Below are 18,968 nucleotides of genomic sequence, written 5' to 3'. Positions count from 1 at the left end.
CTATATTTATAAACATTTTGATTAATTGTTTTATATTTGAAAATAGTCACGTAATTTAATAATTTATAAAATACAACACATATTTTAATGTGCATGAAGATTGAGGAACGCACGTGTCAAAAGCCGAACAAAGTACAGATCTCATCTAACTTATATCATTTTGTTTTTAATATTTCACGCAAAGAACAAAAAGGAAAAGGTATTGTTTTTTTAAAAAAGAACATAATCATCATTAAAAACTAACATTGAATTATTATATGAAGAAAAAAGAGAAAAAAATAATATTAATTTAACGCAAATCTTTCTGCAAAGAAAAAAGAAAAGAAAAAGATTTAGAGAGCGTCACAAAGAGGAGATAGATAAAGACAAAGCTCAGATCCTCCATTAACAACCGCCATATCCAATTCTTCATTGTTTACAGTATTTTTCTTTTCTTCGTTAACCAAATTTCTTGGAATATTCCACCACTTTCTCTCTCTAAACCCCAAACTTCAATTTCATTTTTGTTCCTTTTTTTCCCCTAAATTTCTTCTGGTTCTTTCGAACAATGGAGCTTGAATTGATTGAAAGCTAAGTCAATCTTTTCTTCTTTTTCACCATGAAACATCAAGTGTTGTAAACGTGACGGCAACAACGGCTTCACCGAAAGGAAAGTGTTCCCTTCAAGCCCAATCAAAAATCCATTTCCATTTTTGGTTCCGGAATTTACACTCTCTGCCATAAACAATCATGGCCTTCTGTAATTGATCGTCCTCTTCAGGAATTTGGTGATCCGTGTGGGTGAAATTACCTGCAATGTGTTTTCGTAATGCGGCTTCAAATTGGGGATTTGATTTTTAAGAACTTCGTTTTGTTCTTATTTGGATCTCAACCCCAATTTCACAATGGCTTTATTTCGCAAATTCTTTTATCGGAAGCCACCGGAGGGGCTTTTAGAGATATCCGAAAGGGTTTATGGTATGTCCTACTTAGGTTAACTGTTGATTGAAGTTTTTGGGACTGTGGATTTTACAATAATTGCTTACATAAATCATTCTTTATCCTTGTTTTTCACAACATATTCTGCATAGCTAAGGGGTTATTAGTTCTGGAAATCCTTCTTGTTTTGGACTAAACTGAATGCCAAGCTACATTATGGTATTTTATAGGAAAATTTGTTACTAAAAGTCACTATAGCTGTTGTTTTTGTGGGCCTTTATAATCATTGAGCCGTCCCTGTTTGAGAGTAGTTCTCACTAGTTATAAGATGCAACCCCTCTGCTGTAATTTCTCAGAGCTTGCTTCTGTGGATTCTATTGTTCCCTTTCGAAGCTAGACCACAAGTTATCCTCCTTCTTCCTTTTAAGTTACAGTCATTCTCATGCATTAACTCTTTTATTGTATCTGCATTCTTTTTCTTGCCTTGGATTGTGTATGTTCAAGTTTTCCCCCCCTTAAAGATACTGCGAAGTCAGGGCTTAACTCCCCAAAACACTCTGTGCATTAAATTGTGAGTATTGAATGAATATTTCAGTTTTAAATATTTTCCTCCCAAACTTGTGAATGCACGTGTAGTCTTGCTTGATTATAGATGATTGGGAAGTAGGATAAACCAATGAATGTACGTGCAGTTTTCGACTGCTGCTTTACAACGGAGGTTTTGGAAGAAGACGAATACAAGGTCTATATTGGAGGTATTGTTGGACAACTTCGTGAGAGTCTGACCGACGCATCATTCATGGTGTTCAATTTCCGAGAAGGGGAGCATCATAGCCTCATTACTAATATATTATCTGTATATGATATGACTGTCATGGACTATCCTAGACAATATGAAGGCTGCCCTCTACTCACTATGGAGATGATCCACCACTTCTTAAGATCTAGTGAAAGCTGGCTCTCACTTGGGCAACAGAATGTACTTTTGATGCACTGTGAAAGAGGGGGGTGGCCAGTCTTGGCTTTCATGTTGGCCGCTCTCCTGATTTACAGGAAGCAGTATGCTGGGGAGCAGAAAACTTTGGATATGATTTACAAGCAAGCACCACGGGAACTTTTGCAGTTGATGTCACCTCTTAATCCATTGCCTTCGCAGTTGAGGTATCTTCAATATGTATCAAGAAGAAACGTGGCCTCGGAATGGCCTCCACTTGACAGAGCCCTTACTCTTGACTGCATAATTATTAGATTTATCCCTAATATGGATGGGGAGGGTGGTTGCCGCCCAATATTTAGGATATATGGACAGGATCCATTTATGGCTGCTGATCGAACTTCTAAAGTATTGTTCTCAACCCCCAAAAAGAGTAAACTTGTTCGTCAGTATAAGCAGGTGACCAATTTTTTCCTTTTAAATAGAGGATTATTGTCCACTTTTTTGTTGTCTATATTTATTGAATTTTTTTTGTCGGTTGGGAATTGATTTCTCTGTTCATTGAGTCTTTTCAATGCCAAGACTTATTAATTTCTGCTGGTCGGTATTTCTTTAAAGTTTTCTTCTCTTTAGTCATATGTTACTTGTTCATCCATATGGACCTGGGGTAGATGGGGAAATTTTGAACAACGAGATTCTGTTTTTTTTGCCCTGCTCTCTCCTCTCTATCTTAAAAAACGTTTTATAGTTTTAATGTGGCTGGGGTCATATGACTTGTCTTTCATTGAAGTAAATGCAAATTATGAAACTTAAATGGTAGGAGTAGACAAATAGGGTTTTACTTCCTAAGGAAACTTTCCTGGTTTTGTCCGTGGAGGAAGCCTACAAGATTTTTTTGATGCGTATTGTTGCCTGCTTGTAGGAGCTGGCTGTTTTTTTAATTCTTTCATACTTTGTTACAGGTAGATTGTGAACTAGTTAAAATTGATATCCATTGCCATATCCAAGGTGATGTTGTTCTTGAATGTATAAGTTTGGACAATGATCTGGAAAGGGAGGAGATGATGTTCCGAGTTATGTTTAACACAGCATTTATAAGGTCAAATATTTTGATGCTTAACCGTGATGACATTGATATTTTATGGCATGCAAAAGACCAATTTCCAAAGGATTTCAGAGCAGAGGTATGTTCAATTACGATTTTCTTTTCATCCCCTATGTTTCTCTGTTTTCCTTCTTTCTTCTATTATTATTTCTTTCTTGTGTCTGTCTTCTCAAGAATAACTAAGTTGTGTGTTTGGATGAAGGTTCTTTTCTCAGAGATGGATGCTTCCGCATCACTTATTTCAATTGAATTGCCAAATATTGAGGAGAAAGATGGTCTTCCAATTGAAGCATTTGCTAGAGTTCAAGAGATCTTTAGCAATGTGGACTGGCTAAGTCCAAAGGCAGATGCAGCTCTTAATGTGCTTCAGAAAATAACAGCTTCAAATTTACTTCAAGAGAAACTGGTTAGTTCCGGCTCTTTAGACAGAAGCCAATTGCTTGACTTATCTCTTGAAAAACTAATCTTGGAATCAGAGACATCTGAAGGCAATGTTAGAAGTCCTCGGTTGAAGATACAGACAAAACAGTCTCAACCTTCTTCCGAGCTATCTCATGCTGTGAGTTCAGTGATATCAAAGATCGAACCATCAGAATTGCAGGTTTCTCTCCAACTACCACCTCAGTCTAAAATCATTACCCAACGAATATCTCAACCTTCATTGTCTACGCCAGCCTCCTTCCGTAGTTCTGTGCAAGGTTCACCTCGCCCTATATTAAGATATCACAGTGCACCCTCAGCTCTTGGCATTACAGCTTTATTACATGATCATTCCAATTTTAGTGGTAAAGAAGTTATACATCCAGCGACAATATCTTCACCATCATCTGCTCTAGATTCACCTAAAGATATTCAACCTTGTAAGCTTCCTATTTCTCCCCTCCCACTAGTATTAGAGCCAAGATCTACGTTAGAAAATTCTTCGACCACCGCGTCAACTTCAACCATTCCTGATCCATTGTCACTTCACCAACTTTCTTTGAAACCTATTAAATCTTTAGTTTCTAAACCAAGTCAAACCACAGCACAGGTGAGAAGTCAATTATCACCATCTTCATCACAACCAACTTCTATCTCTTATCTTGTGGAGTCCCCACCCTCTCTCAATGATAACGAAGCTTCAAGATCCCCTTCTTCTCCTTTATTAAGACCGTCTCCATCTTCTTGTACTAAGGAATCATTCTCCATTTCCACTCCTCCTCCTCCTCCTCCTCCCCCCCTCCCCCATCTTGATTCACTTGCTTTAGCAACATCACCATCTTCTAGTAGGACGAATGATTCAATTTTCCCATCCTCACCACAACCTCCTTCTACGACACAACTTTTATCCTCTACAAAGACATCAATTCCAACTATACCTGAATTTTCTTCGTCTAATGATTGTCTAGTTTATTCTCACTCACCTAAAAAGAACTTGACGAGTGCCCCTCCATGTTGTAGTCCTAACTTGGGCGCTAGTGTTGTCTCGCCAACATCAGTGCCCCCACCCCCTCCCCGCCCCACCCCCGCCCCCTTCATGGAGGACTCTATAAACACATTCATGCATGAGCCCCAGCTCCGCTCCAGCTCCACCCCCGCCTCCTTCATGGGAGGACTCTATAAACACATTCATGCACGAGCCCCCAGCTCCACCCCCACCCCACCCTTGCCTCCATCTTCTTTCAGTTTAACATCTACTTGTGATTCTAGTATCACACCTTTAGGGGCACCACCGTCGCCACCACCTCCTTCCAGTCTTGCACCACAAGATGTTGCCACAGTAGTTAGGAACTTGATGAATGTATCTGGCCCTCCACCTCCCCCACCTCCTCCGTTACATCCTTCTCTAGGTCCTAATACTGTATCTTTAGTGCCGCCGCCGCCGCCACCCCCTCCTAGTCTTGCACCAAATGTTTCTGCAACAACTGTTAACTTGCCACATATCTCTGGCCCCCCCCCTCCTCCTCCACCACCTTTTGCAAATTCTGGACCCACCTTATGTCCAGGTGATGTAACGTCAGCTCCGCCTGTTCCACCTCCTCCAGGTTTCTCAATGAAGGGTTCTCCAACACATGCTCCACCTGCACCCCCTCCTCCTGGTCTCAGCGGTAATACACTCTCAAATGTCAATGGTACTTCCTCACAGTCTCACGTTGGCATTAATAACAGCAACATACCTTCTATTCCTGGACCACCTTCCAGTGCTCTATTCAATGCAAAGGGACGAGGCCTTGGACGTTTGAACTCCAAAAACCAGTCTCAAACTAAAAGGTCCAATTTGAAGCCTTATCACTGGTTAAAATTAACGAGGGCCATGCAAGGAAGCTTATGGGCAGAGACACAAAAGGCTGATGAAGCTTCCAAGTACGTGTCATATATTTTAGTTCTCTTATATATTATAAGTTCCCTTCTGTTAAATTTAGTTAATTTATATGTGATAGAGCTCCGGAGTTTGACATGTCCGAACTTGAAAGTCTTTTCTCTGCAGCTGCACCAAATTCAGACTCTGGAGGTTCAGGTGGAAATTCAAATCGCCGAGCCTCAGGGCCAAAATCAGATAAAGTTCATTTGGTAATCAAAGAAGTAAATTTATTATCACATTTATTTCTTGTGAATGAAGATTTTAGTCAGTTTTGACAGAATTTTAGCTAAGGAGCCCAATCTCATTGATTGGGTTCTGTTAGTGAAAGAAAATAGTTTCTCTTAGTTTGTGGACCATCCTATGTTTAGGTATCAACTAGTGAATAGCATAAATTCTTTTCTAAGTTTATACGAAATATAATTACATCTACCTATCATTGAGTATCTCATTCGTATGGGACAATTTTAAATTGGTTAGTTTATTTGTTGCAATATTGAACAGTTGAACTTATAATTTTTAAACTTGGAACTACTTTTTAGATCCAGAGTTTTGTATTAAGTAGTTTCGTATTGAAAGATGACTATCTTTAATATTTTTTCAAATATGAAACTTGTGGCTAACACACCGCGTTAATTTTCATCGAAGGCAATTTGTTTCATGTTTCTACTTGTTCTGGCAGATTGAACTTCGACGGGCCTATAATTGCGAAATTATGCTTTCTAAAGTTAAGATTCCTTTGCCTGATATGATGGTGAGTGATCAATTTGCATCTTTCTTGAAGCCAAACCGATAGTTTTGAGCAATATATGAACAGGATACTGAAAATCTTTATCAGGTCGTGGAAATTGTTACACATTACATAGTTTCTGATGATTTTTTTTGGTATTACCATTCTCAGTGTTCAGTACTAGCATTGGATGACTCGGCATTAGATGTGGATCAGGTTGAGAACCTAATCAAGTTTTGTCCAACAAAGGAAGAAATGGAATTACTAAAGGTGCTTCTTTCCTTCTTCGCAAGTGCTTACGATCAGTGGCCTGAATCATATTTTATTTCCTTTAGTTTGCATCAATTCTTTGTGGTCTGCTTTAACCTCTACCTTAATTTTGTTGGAAACCTTTTTCTGACATTGAAATTTTTGCTTCTACATTCAGGGGTACAGTGGGGATAAGGACAACTTGGGAAAATGCGAACAAGTGTGTTAATACCTTACTCTCTCATTCTCATCTCCTTCCAGCTTTTGTTTTTGTTCCTTATTTTTTCTAAAAAATTTATAGTTACGTTTCCGTTTCACAAAAAAAAAAAGGTTTCATGCAGTTCACCCCACACCCCTTATTCCCATGTTGTCGTTTGAACAATGGTGGAAAATCCTATTTTAGCATCCGAGTTCCTTCTTTTATATTATATGTTTTGGTTTTCTTGTTATTAGTTGAGAATCTGTTTGCTGCAAAAAAAAAAAAAATTAACCTGCTTCTGTCTTCTTTCCCAACAGTTCTTTTTAGAATTGATGAAAGTCCCACGAGTTGAGTCCAAGCTAAGGGTATTTTCTTTCAAGATACAATTCCGATTGCAGGTGAGGGGACAACATATTTAATTATTTCATTCCTTTTTCCTCTTTCCTTTTTTATATTACTGTCACCAATTTCACTATTTTCACTTTCTAGGCCTCTGACCTTAGAAGTAGTCTGAATATTATCAATTCGGCATCTGAAGAGGCAAGTGATATTCTTTTAAATTTCCTTAATTTAGGTGCATCGTTTGGACATTTTCACATTTTAAACCCTTTTCTCTATGTGCTAGTCAGATCAGAAGTTCGGTAAAGTTGAAAAGGGTAATGCAAACTATCCTTTCATTGGGTAATGCTTTGAACCATGGAACGGCTAGAGGTGGGAGTCTTTTCCCTTTCAAATATGCATCGCAGTTTTTGCCATCTACAATATGTATGGACAGTGGAGAAGCATTATTTTGAAAAAATTTGCCTTCACAGTTTGGGTAAATCTCTGAAATAATATAAATGCCTCACTTTCAAAAGTGAAGGTTAAAATCAATTACAATAAGTATTTGTTACAGAATCACATTGACCGTTTATTTAGCTCTTTTAAATGTCACACATCTTTAAGAATTTAGCATAAAAGTTAAGAACGTATAATTTGTGATGAAAAAATGAAAAAAATGTTTATTTGTTATTATTAACATTATTTGAAATTCAAATAAATATATGTTTATGTTTGTACATTATTTTCATAATTATCTTGTTTAATTTCAACTTCTTTTGAATCTTAAGTCATTTTAACTTGTACTAATCATTATATATACATATAACAATATTTGTTGAGAAAAAATGAAAGAGTACACAGGCATACCAAAAAAAAAAAAAAAAAGCTTACAAAAGAAGGAAGCCTTCCTAAAGAAAGGGCTCCAACTATACAAAATAGAACCTATAGAATAGTTACAAAAGTTCTTTGAAATCGAAGCCCAAAGGGAAACATAATATCGAACAAGGGACCAAATATTACCAGGATCTTCAGCCTTCTAAACACTCTATTGTTCCGCTCCTCTAAAGAACCTACAAAGTAGCGCACACCCTAACAAGCCCAAAATAAGTTTACAAGTATGCCATGCATAATAGGCTAAATACGTTAAATTGAAAAGCTACGAAGAAGAATTATATTTTTAAAGTAGTGCAAGTGTTTACTGGTTCCGACTCTTTTCTCCTTTGTAATTGTGTACGCTGACAATATTTCCTTAGTTTCTGCTTTATTATTAGAACTTTTGAATGATATCACCAACACTTCAAGTGTGCTATGAGTTCTTGCTATTGTTCATGTAGGTTCTGCTATTGGATTTCGGCTTGATAGTCTCCTCAAACTCACTGACACACGAGCCAGAAACAATAAGATGACTCTCATGCATTATCTATGTAAGGTAGACTTCTCCTGTTCTGTTCAATACATTATTGCTTGTCAAATAATTTTATAGGCTTGTATTCAATCTATTGCAGTCTTTTTTATATTGTATTTCAGTAAAAACCTTGCTCTCTTCTAGTGAAGTAAACTCTTGTCCCACCTGCATTTAGTACCAATTGTTCGCTATAGATTTCATGTCAATGCTATTTTTGTAGTGCACATACATCGTTTACTTCTCGATAGTTCTGCAGAATGAGGAAGTTTCACGATAAAACGTGCGTAAATAGTAAAATTGACAATGAAAGAACCCTTCCCTAGCGTGGACCATAGTTTTCTGATGAAGAACAGAACACCTCAACTTCTGATATAGCAACAATGACTAATCATGATCTGCCTACATAAAGGTAGCACTGAACATGCACACATGCACACACAAAAAGAAAATGTAAATGGTTGGCTGAGTGGACTTACTGAATTGAAGAAATACCTCTAGTTTCGTGTGACCTGTCAGTTTATAAAAATATGGCATCCCACTAAGAATAGTTTCATTTTTTGAGAGGAAGAAAATTTAATATCCTAGATTGTTGATTTTTCGACTTGTATATTCAGAAATTGATGAGCCAACAATTAGCAATTGTAGAATGCCGATACCCTTTTCTCTTTGTTGCATGCCTCAGATGAAAATGGGAGGGGAAAAAAACGGAGGGAAGAATAAAAATGAAGTTTTCATGCTGTTAAAGCCAATTTTAAGTCTATGTTGATGAAGATCGAACTTCTGTGGCATATTTTATACACGTATATGTTAATTTGTGAGATATCTACCTGATTGAGCGCAGGTGCTTGCTGAAAAGCTGCCAGAACTTCTAGATTTTCCGAAGGACCTTGTGAGTTTGGAAGCTTCTACAAAGGTAAAATTTCTTCAATTGATTCGTTCCTGTGCGGTTGTGGCCAATTTCCAGTATTGTTTTGCAAGTAAAGTTTATGGTTTGGTTATCATGCAGATACAACTGAAATACTTGGCAGAGGAAATGCAAGCCATAAGCAAAGGGCTTGAGAAGGTTGTTCAGGAATTGGCTAATTCAGAGAATGATGGGCGCGTTTCCGGAACTTTTTGCCGGGTACTGTAACATTTAATAAAGGGTAGTTTTATTTTTGTAAAGTTCTAACGTAGTTTGCTTAAGACATGGTAGTTTGGCCAATCTTACAATTAATCTTTAGAATATTAGTTTGTGAATGATGCTAAGTTCCAACATTATTAGCTGTTTGGATCTTCATTTTTGGCTTTCACTCGTGTTGATTTCCTTGTCTAAGAATGGCTTCAAATTCTGAGTTTAAGTTGCTTTTCTCGTAAAGGCGTGTTTTTCCCCAATTTATACCATTTGCTAATCTCGTTGTTTACTTGGATATATTCAGACTTTAAAAGGCTTCCTTTCTCATGCCGAAGCTGAAGTGAGATCTCTTGCTTCTCTTTATTCCAATGTGGTATGTTTGATTCTCTTTCCTTCAATTTTAATATACATCGGTGAAAGCAGCATTATAAATTCTCTACGGGAATTTTCAGGGTAGAAATGCCGATGCACTAGCTCTTTATTTCGGCGAAGATCCAGCGCGTTGCCCTTTTGAGCAAGGTATTTGCTACTAATCCTTTGACTTTGTACTATTTACTCACAACAAAGAAATCGAACTTACTAATGCTTGCCACTATTCTCGAACAACTTCGAATTGAAATGAATATTATTGTTATAATGCACATAATCTGGTACTCAAATCCACGGCATTTGTTTGGAATCAGTTGTTTCTACACTCTTCAATTTTGTGAGGATGTTCGTGCGAGCCCATGAAGAAAACTGTAAGCAGCTTGAATATGAAAAGAAGAAAGCACAGAAGGAAGCCGCAGAAAAGGAGAAGTTGAAGGTCAATACTCCAAAAAAGGAGTCAGGATTCTTGATGCAGACTCCAACCTAGCATAGCGATGTCAAATGATATGGAGTGTTCTAACAATCGCTATTTTTGCAACATACTAAAAAGAGGTTATCCTCCATAGCTGGGAATACGTCGTGACCAAAATAACCCTTAACCAACCGTGTGGTGATCGAATAACGCCAGCGTCAATGTCGGTCATCTTGGATAGAAGAACGTTTCAGAGGCACAGGATGTAGAATATAAGTAGCCAGTGTTGGATGAAACTAAAAAGCAGCAAGGCTTCTACCAAACTTGTAATATTTCTTAACAACAGAAGAAATAATTATAGTCTTAGTAGGAGGCTGAAACTCATCAGCCATTGTTGCTGTCATTGTTTATGTAACTGAGTTACTGATAGGGTGGTAGTTTTTTTTGGTGAAGTTTCAAGGAAGTATGTTTCAGGCAGAAGCACTCAAATGGGACTTTCTTGGTTAGATCAGAATTTTGCTGTAAAATATATCATATGTAATTGTAGTTTGTTCATGTTCTATATAATTATATTCTTTACCCATCAATGCATTCTTTTTTCCTTAAAAAGAATAAAATTGTTATGGAGTGGGGAGGCCTTTGGAGTGTGGTAGGGGTCATGTATATAATTATTGTAATATGTTATTATGAATTAAAGATTGGTGATCTAATCACTAAGAGCAACTATATATATATATATATATATATGTATGTATATATATATATGTATATATGGGTTGAATTATATATTGTCTTTGTATCTATTTTATTTTTTAATATTTTGCTGTGAGGCCCCTATCTATTTTATTTTGAACTTAAATTATCTTCCAACTTTGAACTTTGTCTATTTGATTCTTAAATTTTAAAAAATGTCTAATAGGTTTCTAAATTTTTAATTTTGTGTTGAATAGTTTCTTGAACTTTCAACTTTTTGCTCTATTTGATATAAATTTAAATTTTATGTTTTATAGAATCTTAATTTTTCATATTGTGACTAATATATCCATGAATTCTAAAAATTCGAACGTTTAAGTCTCGTTTGGTAATCATTTTGTCTTTGGTTGTTGTTTTCGAAAATTAAGTTCATGGACACTACTTTCACTTCCAAATTTCTTCCTTTGTTATCTACTTTTCACAAATGGTATAAAAAATCAAGTCAAATTTTGAGAACTAAAAAAATAACTTTCAAAAAGTTGTTTTTGTTTTTAGAATTTGACCAATAATTAAATCATTGTACTTAAGAAACAAATCATCATAAGAAATGTGGATGAAATGTGCTTAATTAAAAAAAAAATCAAATGATTATCAAACTATGTCGTAGAAATTAAATTTATAATTATGAAAGATCATAAACTAGACATAAACCTGAAGGTTGAATTAAATTTGTCACATAACTTTCATTTTTCATTAATTTTTCCCTTTTCATTTTGAAGCCCTAGATTTTATTTATTTTATTTTATCTTGTCAGACATGAAATTTGGGATAGTGTGGTCGAGAGTGATTCACAAATATCTAGTCAATCTTTTTAGTTGTTTCAAGAAAGGGAATCTGTGAACTAGCATTAACACATTAGATTAGATCTAACTTAAAAAAAAAAAAAAACTATAATTTGAAGTTTAAAAATGCAACTATTTAGAAGAAAAAAAAGAAATTACACATTACTTATATATAGTTGACTAGGAATATAATTCTATATCTTCTTCGTATGATAAAAGACAATATGAATGTATATGATAGGGAGATTTTAGATAGAAATTAAAAAAATGGTGGGCTGAGATGTTAGTAGAGCATGGGAAAAGAACAAATAGAGAAGAAATAAGGGAGGAAAATTGAAGTCAATGGGCATTGAAATTCAAAGTTGAAACAATTATTAATCCAAACTTCAATCAACATCATCAATTTACAAACTCCACGACAAGTTAGTGTATCTTCATCACCTCTCTTTCTTTTCAGTCAACTTTTGCGGACGCTTTTGTTCCCATTTCCTCCACTTTCCATACTTTGTCTTCCTTCGTTTCATTGTCCTTTTCCATTTCATTATTCCACAAAACCCTAATGCATCTCTCATTCTCGACTACGTTGAGAAATTTGAACTTCTTATCTCTTTAGTTGAATTATAGAGTTAAGATATTTATTCTCTCTCTTGACACTACATGAATGAAGCCTTTTTCCAATATCAAAAGATGTTGCATGACTTGAAAGTTGTTGGTATACATCCGTTGGGATAGGAGCTGTTGACCCGATCGGCCATGTGTCGATGTAGGGGGTTTTGCTGATGCCAAGCACCACACGGTCGTTTTCGACCTATGTCGACCCCACAAATCGTATCCTCATTGATGTATTAAAAAAGTTTCAAGTCGGTCTCTATAATTTGTTTAACCATCCAACACATGTAGTGGTAAAGATATCTGAAATTTTGACATCATGGATTGTTTATAGAGTGTTTAATTCTTACCCACTTTCTTTTGTCCTTTTTCTTTTGTGATTTAACTAATTGAACTATATTTAAGTTCACATTTCTTAATCTTAAAGTGTCCCAATTTTCTTCCCTTTCTTACCTGATTATAAATATTAATAAATTCAACCAATACATTCCATCAAAGAGAGAACACCCGTTTATTGTCGTGGAATGTGTGACGTATTCAATACATATATGGACAATTGTGAGGTTGTTGGATCAAATCATAAGGGTTAAATTGAAATTTTCAAAATTAATTTATGGGACCAATTGACAATTTTAAAATATTAGAGATTAAAAAGGTGAATAAAAAACCTAATCAAGTTGGCTAAGCTTAAATCTTAGGGGCTGTTTGGGGCGTTGAGATGATATAGGATGTGGAGAGTTATGATGTCTGGAGAGTTTTGATGTATGTGTTTGGTTGTGCAAAATTGATATGTCTGAGTTGATATGTTTGTATTTAGGTATGCATAGTTGTTTTGGGTTTTCTATCTCAAAATGTAGGTTCGTTAAATCTTAAATACAACATAATTGAGTGTTCAAGCCTCATTTCTTTGCTAAGTACTAACTTTTAGTTAATCCTATTTTAGTTCATGAACTTTGAATCTTGTTCTATTTTGGTCCCTAAATTTTAAAAAATATTCGTTTTAGTCTCTAAACTTTTAAAAAAGGTTTATTTTAATTCATACTATTAAAATTATGTTGACTATTCTATAGAAATGTAAGAGGGCTTGTGATTTATTGAGCAAGATGAATGTCAAGTAAAATATCAACAACCAACTTGTCATAAAATGCCAACAACCAACTTATTAAAATACTGAATGTCCAAAATTTTGAACTAAAAATATATTTTAAATTCTCCTATTTGCCACCTTATTCAAAATTGAAACTCTGGTTTTTTTTAGTGTAGGTAACTTATTTGGTAGCCTTGTTATCAAAAAATGCATGTCACTTTACCATTTTGTCAAAGAGTTAGCAAATTTTTAATATACCAGAGAACCAAAATTTGCATTTTTTAAAAGTTCAGGAACCAAAACAAATATTTTTAAAAGCTTAGGAGAAAAAATAAAACAATATTCAAAGTCCAGGGACTAAAGCAGACGTTCTTAAAAGTACAGGGACTAAAATAGAACATTATTCAAAGTTTAGGAACCAAAATAAAATGTAAACCTAATTTTTACCAAATATGGATTTTTCATTTCATTTTATTTTATTTTTATAAAACAAAACATGGACTTTAGTAGCAAAGAAAACTAGGTTTTTAGATATTTTATAGGGATGGAAGATATGTTCAGATGGTTCAAGTTTTATGAAAGTAACAATTTATTTTTGAATTTTAGTTGCTAAAGATTTTGTTTATGTATTTTCAATTTTGAAACAATTTAGCACCTAAACTTTAATAAATAACAATAACTTAATCAATATATTTACACTTATTTAATCTTTATCATAAAAAATATTATCAAAATTTAAATAAAAAAATATATTGAAAACTGATTGGGAATTAAATTTTGTTTGTGAATTATAAAGACCAAGTCTTTAAGCAATAAAAATGTGGACACTTAATTTTTCATGGGAATTTTCAAGATAAAATCTAAATTGTTATAAATTTTAAACTATAAAGAGTAAATTGTTATAAGTTTGAAAATGCAAGGATCAAATTAATACAATAATACCAATTAAAATTCAAGGTGTTCTTTTAACCTATTTTATTTATAGCTCGAATAGTTTGTATCGATAGTGACAAATTTTTTAGAATTTTATTATATGTATGAGACTTTGAGATAGAAAAAAAAATATAGTTAGATGATTAATTCTTTTTCATATTTCGAAATTATCGAGTCATTTTCTTTGAATATTTTTGGAACAAACTAATTAGAAATTGGAGAAATCTTAGGAATTTTTATTTGAAAGCTTTGAATCAAATAGAGGTCCTTAACTTTGAGAATCTAGATGGACAAATTTTTCTACATAAACATACACCACATAAACTTTAGGTTTTTAAAGTTAATCATTTCTCTCCTTATCAATAATAATATACAAATTTTTTAATTTTGAAATTTCAAACATTAATTTCTTACATGTGTGATTTTGACCCTATTCTCTTCTTGTTGGTTTCTTAGGATGAGGTTTTTAGAATGATCATAAAGTAGAATTAGATAATCAAAAGTGATTTCGAAAATTGTAATTAGGAGTACGATACTCATTTGATCTTTTGTTTTCAAATTTTGAAAATTAAGTATATCAACACTACGTACTTCAATCTATAATTTTCTTTGTTTGTTTGTTATCTACTTTTTGGTAATGTTTTCTGTAACCAACCCAATTTTTAAAAATTAAAAAAAAAACATAGTTGAAAAACTTGATTTGGGGAGAAACAACATAAATTTAGTGAAATTATTATCATTGGAGACCTAGAAAAACACTTAAATAGTATTTGTTACAAAAATGCTAATAGAAAAAAGTGGTTTTTTTTTAGTTAAAAGTTGTACCCTAAAGTCACACTCTATCCCATAGGAGTGGCTCACATTTATTGAAAAGGATTCTCATTTTAGCATCTACACTATTTTCTACTTCCTCCTTATGAATATTTGAAAAACATGCTAAAAAAAATAAAGATAACCTAATTCTATATAAAGTAAGTAGGAATTTCCGCTGCTCCATGATATTGAATTAAGAAAAAAAAAAAAGGTTAATATGTTATATCAAAATTTACTCACTTTTGCAATTAATTAACCTCTTGTTTTTTTAATTAATCCACAAAACACATATAATAAAATAGAATTTAATAATGAATAAATAAATAAATAAATAAATAAATAAATTCAAGTGGTTGTTAATTTATTATTTATAAAACAAAATTGAAATTGAGGAAAATTGATCTTTATTAATTAACTGAAACTGTCCTTAAAATCTTTGGTAATTGAGTAGTAGAGCACTTAATTAACACATGATTTGTAACCCAGCCAATTAAAGTTGTCTAATTCCAAACAAACAAATATTCACAAAAGGCTAAGATGGTACCTTAAAAGAAATTAAAGAAAATGTGGAACACAAGGCCTTTAGGATTTTAGGGTTTATTCTCTGTTTGTTTGGTTCCCCAAAACCTTGCCTGAAATGGCACCAGCAACAATGCCAGCAAATTCAGGATCCTTCTTCAAAGAAGAGGCCATTTGTTGTACCAAAAACTCTTGCCAGACCGCTGCCTCCGCCGACTCCGCCGACACGTAATCTTTAGGACTCTTAAACAGTCCGTCTTCGTGAATCAAATCGAGGGTCACGGTGGCGCACGACGGCTTGATCGTCGCTAAGACCGGGACTGCGCTACTTTTCCCGCCATTGATAGACCTTAAAGAAAGCTCAGTTTGAAAATGGCTGGCATGGCTGTGTTCTCCTTCGTATGTGGCCACCAAAATTGTTGGATCTTCCAAACTTCTTTGCACCTAAAACAAACAAACAAGTAATTTATTTATTTATTTTCCTTATATAAAAACTTATCTTTTTAATTTTTTGTGAATCATCGACAAATTATCAGCTTTTAGAATGGTAATAGCATAAAGATTTTAACCCATCGGGATTAATTAGGCCTCGTTTCTTAACCATTTGATTTTTTAATTAAATCTATAAACACTCATTCAAACTCTAAATTTTGTTATCTACTTTTACCAATATTTTCAAACATCAAACCAAATTTTAAAAACTAAGATTAATTTGGTAACTATTTAGTTTTGGTTTTTATTTTTGAAAATTATGCCTACAAATACCTCTTCCACCTTTAGGTTTCTTGTTTTGTTATATACTCTCTACCCATGTTTTAAAAATTAAGCCAAATTTTAAAAACTTATTTTATTTTTAGATTTTGGCTAAGAATTCAACTCTTGTATTTAGAAAGATGCAAACTATGGTAAGAAAAGGAGAGAATATAGACTTAATTTTCTAAACATAAAACCAAAAAAACGAAATGAAACATAAAAAATATAGTTTTTAAAAACTTATTTTTATTTTTAGAATTTGGCTAAGAATTTAAAACTCTTACTTAAGAAAGATACAAATCATGGTAAGAATTTGAGAGAATTTAGGCTTAATTTTTAAAAGTCAAAAACCAAAAACTCAATGGTTATCCAACATCATCTTTAGGTTTTTTGTTTTATTTAATTTGTTTCTTATCCTAACTATTTCATAATATAAATTGAAGAAGTAGTTCATCGTTTTTTATTACAAAATATACATAATAAATATTTTAAAAAGTAATATACCATAATAAGTTTGAATAATATGGTAATTGTAATTAATTACTAGTTTTCATGTAAACTATTTATTTTAATTCTAATTTAAGAGAACAAAAAACCACAATAGTTATCCTGTTCGTAACAAAGAAAAAGAAAAGATTTTTTTTATCAAACATAATTACGAAAAAAAACAAAAACATTATCAATCGAGCGATGATTCGTTAAGTGCTTTTAAGCATAGTTTGAAAGTTTTTGAGGGATTATACCTTCTTTTTGACAGGACAATTTGGTGCAGAGGAGCATTTGAAGTAAGCTCTTGGAGAAGGGTTGTCTCTTGTGACTTTTTGCCCATACTTCCTCCATTGATACCCATCTTTCACCACCTTTTTCATAAATATCATTCACACTAATTAAATTAGGGTTTCTCAATCAAAGCCCTCATTAACAAATTCAAGTTTTGTCTCAAAAATTAATGTAGCTTTCTTCTCATTGAGCTTATTAATTAAGTTATAATCTGTTTAGATATCAAAAGGGAATATGAAATAATTAAAATAGTGTTTGATAATAATCATGATCCAAGTTACCTTAATCTATAGGATTACATAACATTCTCTTTAATTTTCTCCCCTAGGTTCTAGCTTTAAACCTTGCCTGAAATAAAAGAACAATAACAATATATATAGGAGTTTATATTGGGGAGTGGGGTTTAGAAATCACATACCAATCTCAATCTTTACAAGTCTCCTTACCCAAATTCAACAAAACAAACTACTAAATCCAAGCTTAAAAAGTCAACTTTTTTTTGTTTTTTGTTTTTTTGAGTTTGGCTAAAATTTTAAAAAGAAACAAAAAAATATGAACAATCTCTTATATATATCTCTAAAAAAATAGAAAACCGAAAACAGAAACTGTAATGGAGGCGAAACCCTAATTAGTAATCTCTAAAACCCAACTTAGGGGTTTTGTTGAAAAACATGCCAAAAAAAGAAACTAGGGTTACAAAAATTACCAAGCTTGGATCTGATGCATCTTTTTGCACAAAAACCTTAGAAACTTTTGAGTTTCCATTTAGTCTTGGCCTCTTAAGCCACCTGTTGAAATCTTCATCTCTTGTGCTGCAAATCCCTTCAAAGTTCTCATAATCTTCTTCTCCTTCTGCCCTTCTCTTCCTTGAACAAACACCTTCCATTTCTGGGTTTTGCTTTTGGTTGCTCAACAAATACATCACTTGCTTCTGAAGATTAATGTATTTCTCATACATTATTCTTAGCATTTGACTTAGCTTCCCATTCTCTTGGATTTTTCTATCCAACTCTTGTTCCAATGTCACGCTTGAATCACTTCCCTGCATTTGGATAAGTGATTCGAATATGGAACTCGTTAATTTTTTCAAAATAAAAAAATCCGAAAAAATTGTATCCATGAATTTTTCCATTTTGTGTTGGTAGTTTTTGAGTATGTTAGTGTTTGATTATTGTCTTGAAATTTGATCAACTTAAAATTAGGGTCATGAGGAAATTGAAATTTGCTGTATAATCATTAGTTAATTGGTATTTTTTTTTAATATTATGTAACACTCCACTCACTTCTAACCTAGAAGTAAAGACTATTATATATAGTAAAAATAGAGTTGAAAACACACATATATATGTTAATAATAAGAAGAAATTAAACATGACTTATGGGGTTAATTACCTTATTTGCCAAGCTCAGTGAGAGTTTTTCTTTATCTCCATAGCTTTCTCCTTCAAACTGATCTCTTTTCTGCTTTTAAAAAAATATAAATAATAAATAATAAGTTAAACAAATCCATTATGTTAGATCAAACTCACCATATAAAACAGCCAAAAAACAAAAAAAAATCAAATTAAAAGAGAAATTAACTTACTGTTAAATGAATAGCCTCATCCATGGTTGAATTAGCATAAGAAGAATTAGGATCCACATTAAGGTCCAAAAAAATATCCATTATATATATATATATATATATATATATATTTGTATGTATGTGTATATATGTATATATGTATGTATGTGTATATATGTATGTATATATATATAACTTACTGTTAAATGAATAGCCTCATCCATGGTTGAATTAGCATAAGAAGAATTAGGATCCACATTAAGGTCCAAAAAAATATCCAT

General features: G+C 33.1%; 2 protein-coding genes across 4 annotated transcripts in view; one reads left to right on the top strand and one right to left on the bottom strand.

Moving 5' to 3' along the window:
• The first annotated feature begins 298 nt into the window (after positions 1-298).
• Positions 299-10,711, top strand: LOC120085849 (formin-like protein 18). The gene is made up of 17 exons (XM_039042069.1): positions 299-957; positions 1,611-2,311; positions 2,815-3,036; positions 3,160-5,300; positions 5,378-5,507; positions 5,978-6,049; positions 6,197-6,295; positions 6,453-6,494; positions 6,791-6,871; positions 6,963-7,013; positions 7,103-7,184; positions 8,129-8,223; positions 9,041-9,112; positions 9,206-9,322; positions 9,618-9,686; positions 9,766-9,832; positions 9,997-10,711. The coding sequence occupies exons 1-17, from the start codon at positions 885-887 to the stop codon at positions 10,167-10,169; spliced, it is 4,287 nt and encodes a 1,428-aa protein (XP_038897997.1). The 5' UTR covers positions 299-884; the 3' UTR covers positions 10,170-10,711.
• A 4,747-nt stretch (positions 10,712-15,458) lies between these two features.
• Positions 15,459-18,968, bottom strand: part of LOC120085270 (probable WRKY transcription factor 40) — a 3,664-nt gene continuing 154 nt past the window's right edge. Inside the window, exons 2-6 of one of the 3 annotated variants that reach the window (XM_039041178.1) lie at positions 18,709-18,812; positions 18,516-18,587; positions 17,830-18,165; positions 17,087-17,203; positions 15,459-16,034 (exon numbers count right to left, since the gene is read on the bottom strand). In XM_039041178.1, the coding sequence (XP_038897106.1) occupies positions 15,669-16,034; positions 17,087-17,203; positions 17,830-18,165; positions 18,516-18,587; positions 18,709-18,789 (972 nt within the window). In that variant the 5' untranslated portion in view covers positions 18,790-18,812 and the 3' untranslated portion in view covers positions 15,459-15,668. The remainder of the gene's footprint in view (positions 16,035-17,086; positions 17,204-17,829; positions 18,166-18,515; positions 18,588-18,708; positions 18,813-18,968) is intronic. The other 2 variants (XM_039041179.1, XM_039041180.1) reach the window with 2 other exon arrangements.

Source organism: Benincasa hispida, chromosome 9 (assembly GCF_009727055.1).
Source record: "Benincasa hispida cultivar B227 chromosome 9, ASM972705v1, whole genome shotgun sequence".
Classification (NCBI taxonomy): Eukaryota; Viridiplantae; Streptophyta; class Magnoliopsida; order Cucurbitales; family Cucurbitaceae; genus Benincasa; species Benincasa hispida.
Note: the sequence above shows the minus strand (reverse complement) of the source record. Positions and strands in the feature narration are given on the sequence as shown.

What these genes read in the sequence shown, in the direction of transcription:
- LOC120085849 (XM_039042069.1), top strand. Translation starts at nt 885, where the DNA reads ATGGCTTTATTTCGCAAATTCTTTTATCGGAAGCCACCGGAGGGGCTT. An exon ending in AAGAAATGGAATTACTAAAG is followed by an intron (nt 6,296 to 6,452) that starts GTGCTTCTTTCC and finishes TTCTACATTCAG; the next exon opens with GGGTACAGTGGGGATAAGGA. An exon ending in TCAATTCGGCATCTGAAGAG is followed by an intron (nt 7,014 to 7,102) that starts GCAAGTGATATT and finishes TGTGCTAGTCAG; the next exon opens with ATCAGAAGTTCGGTAAAGTT.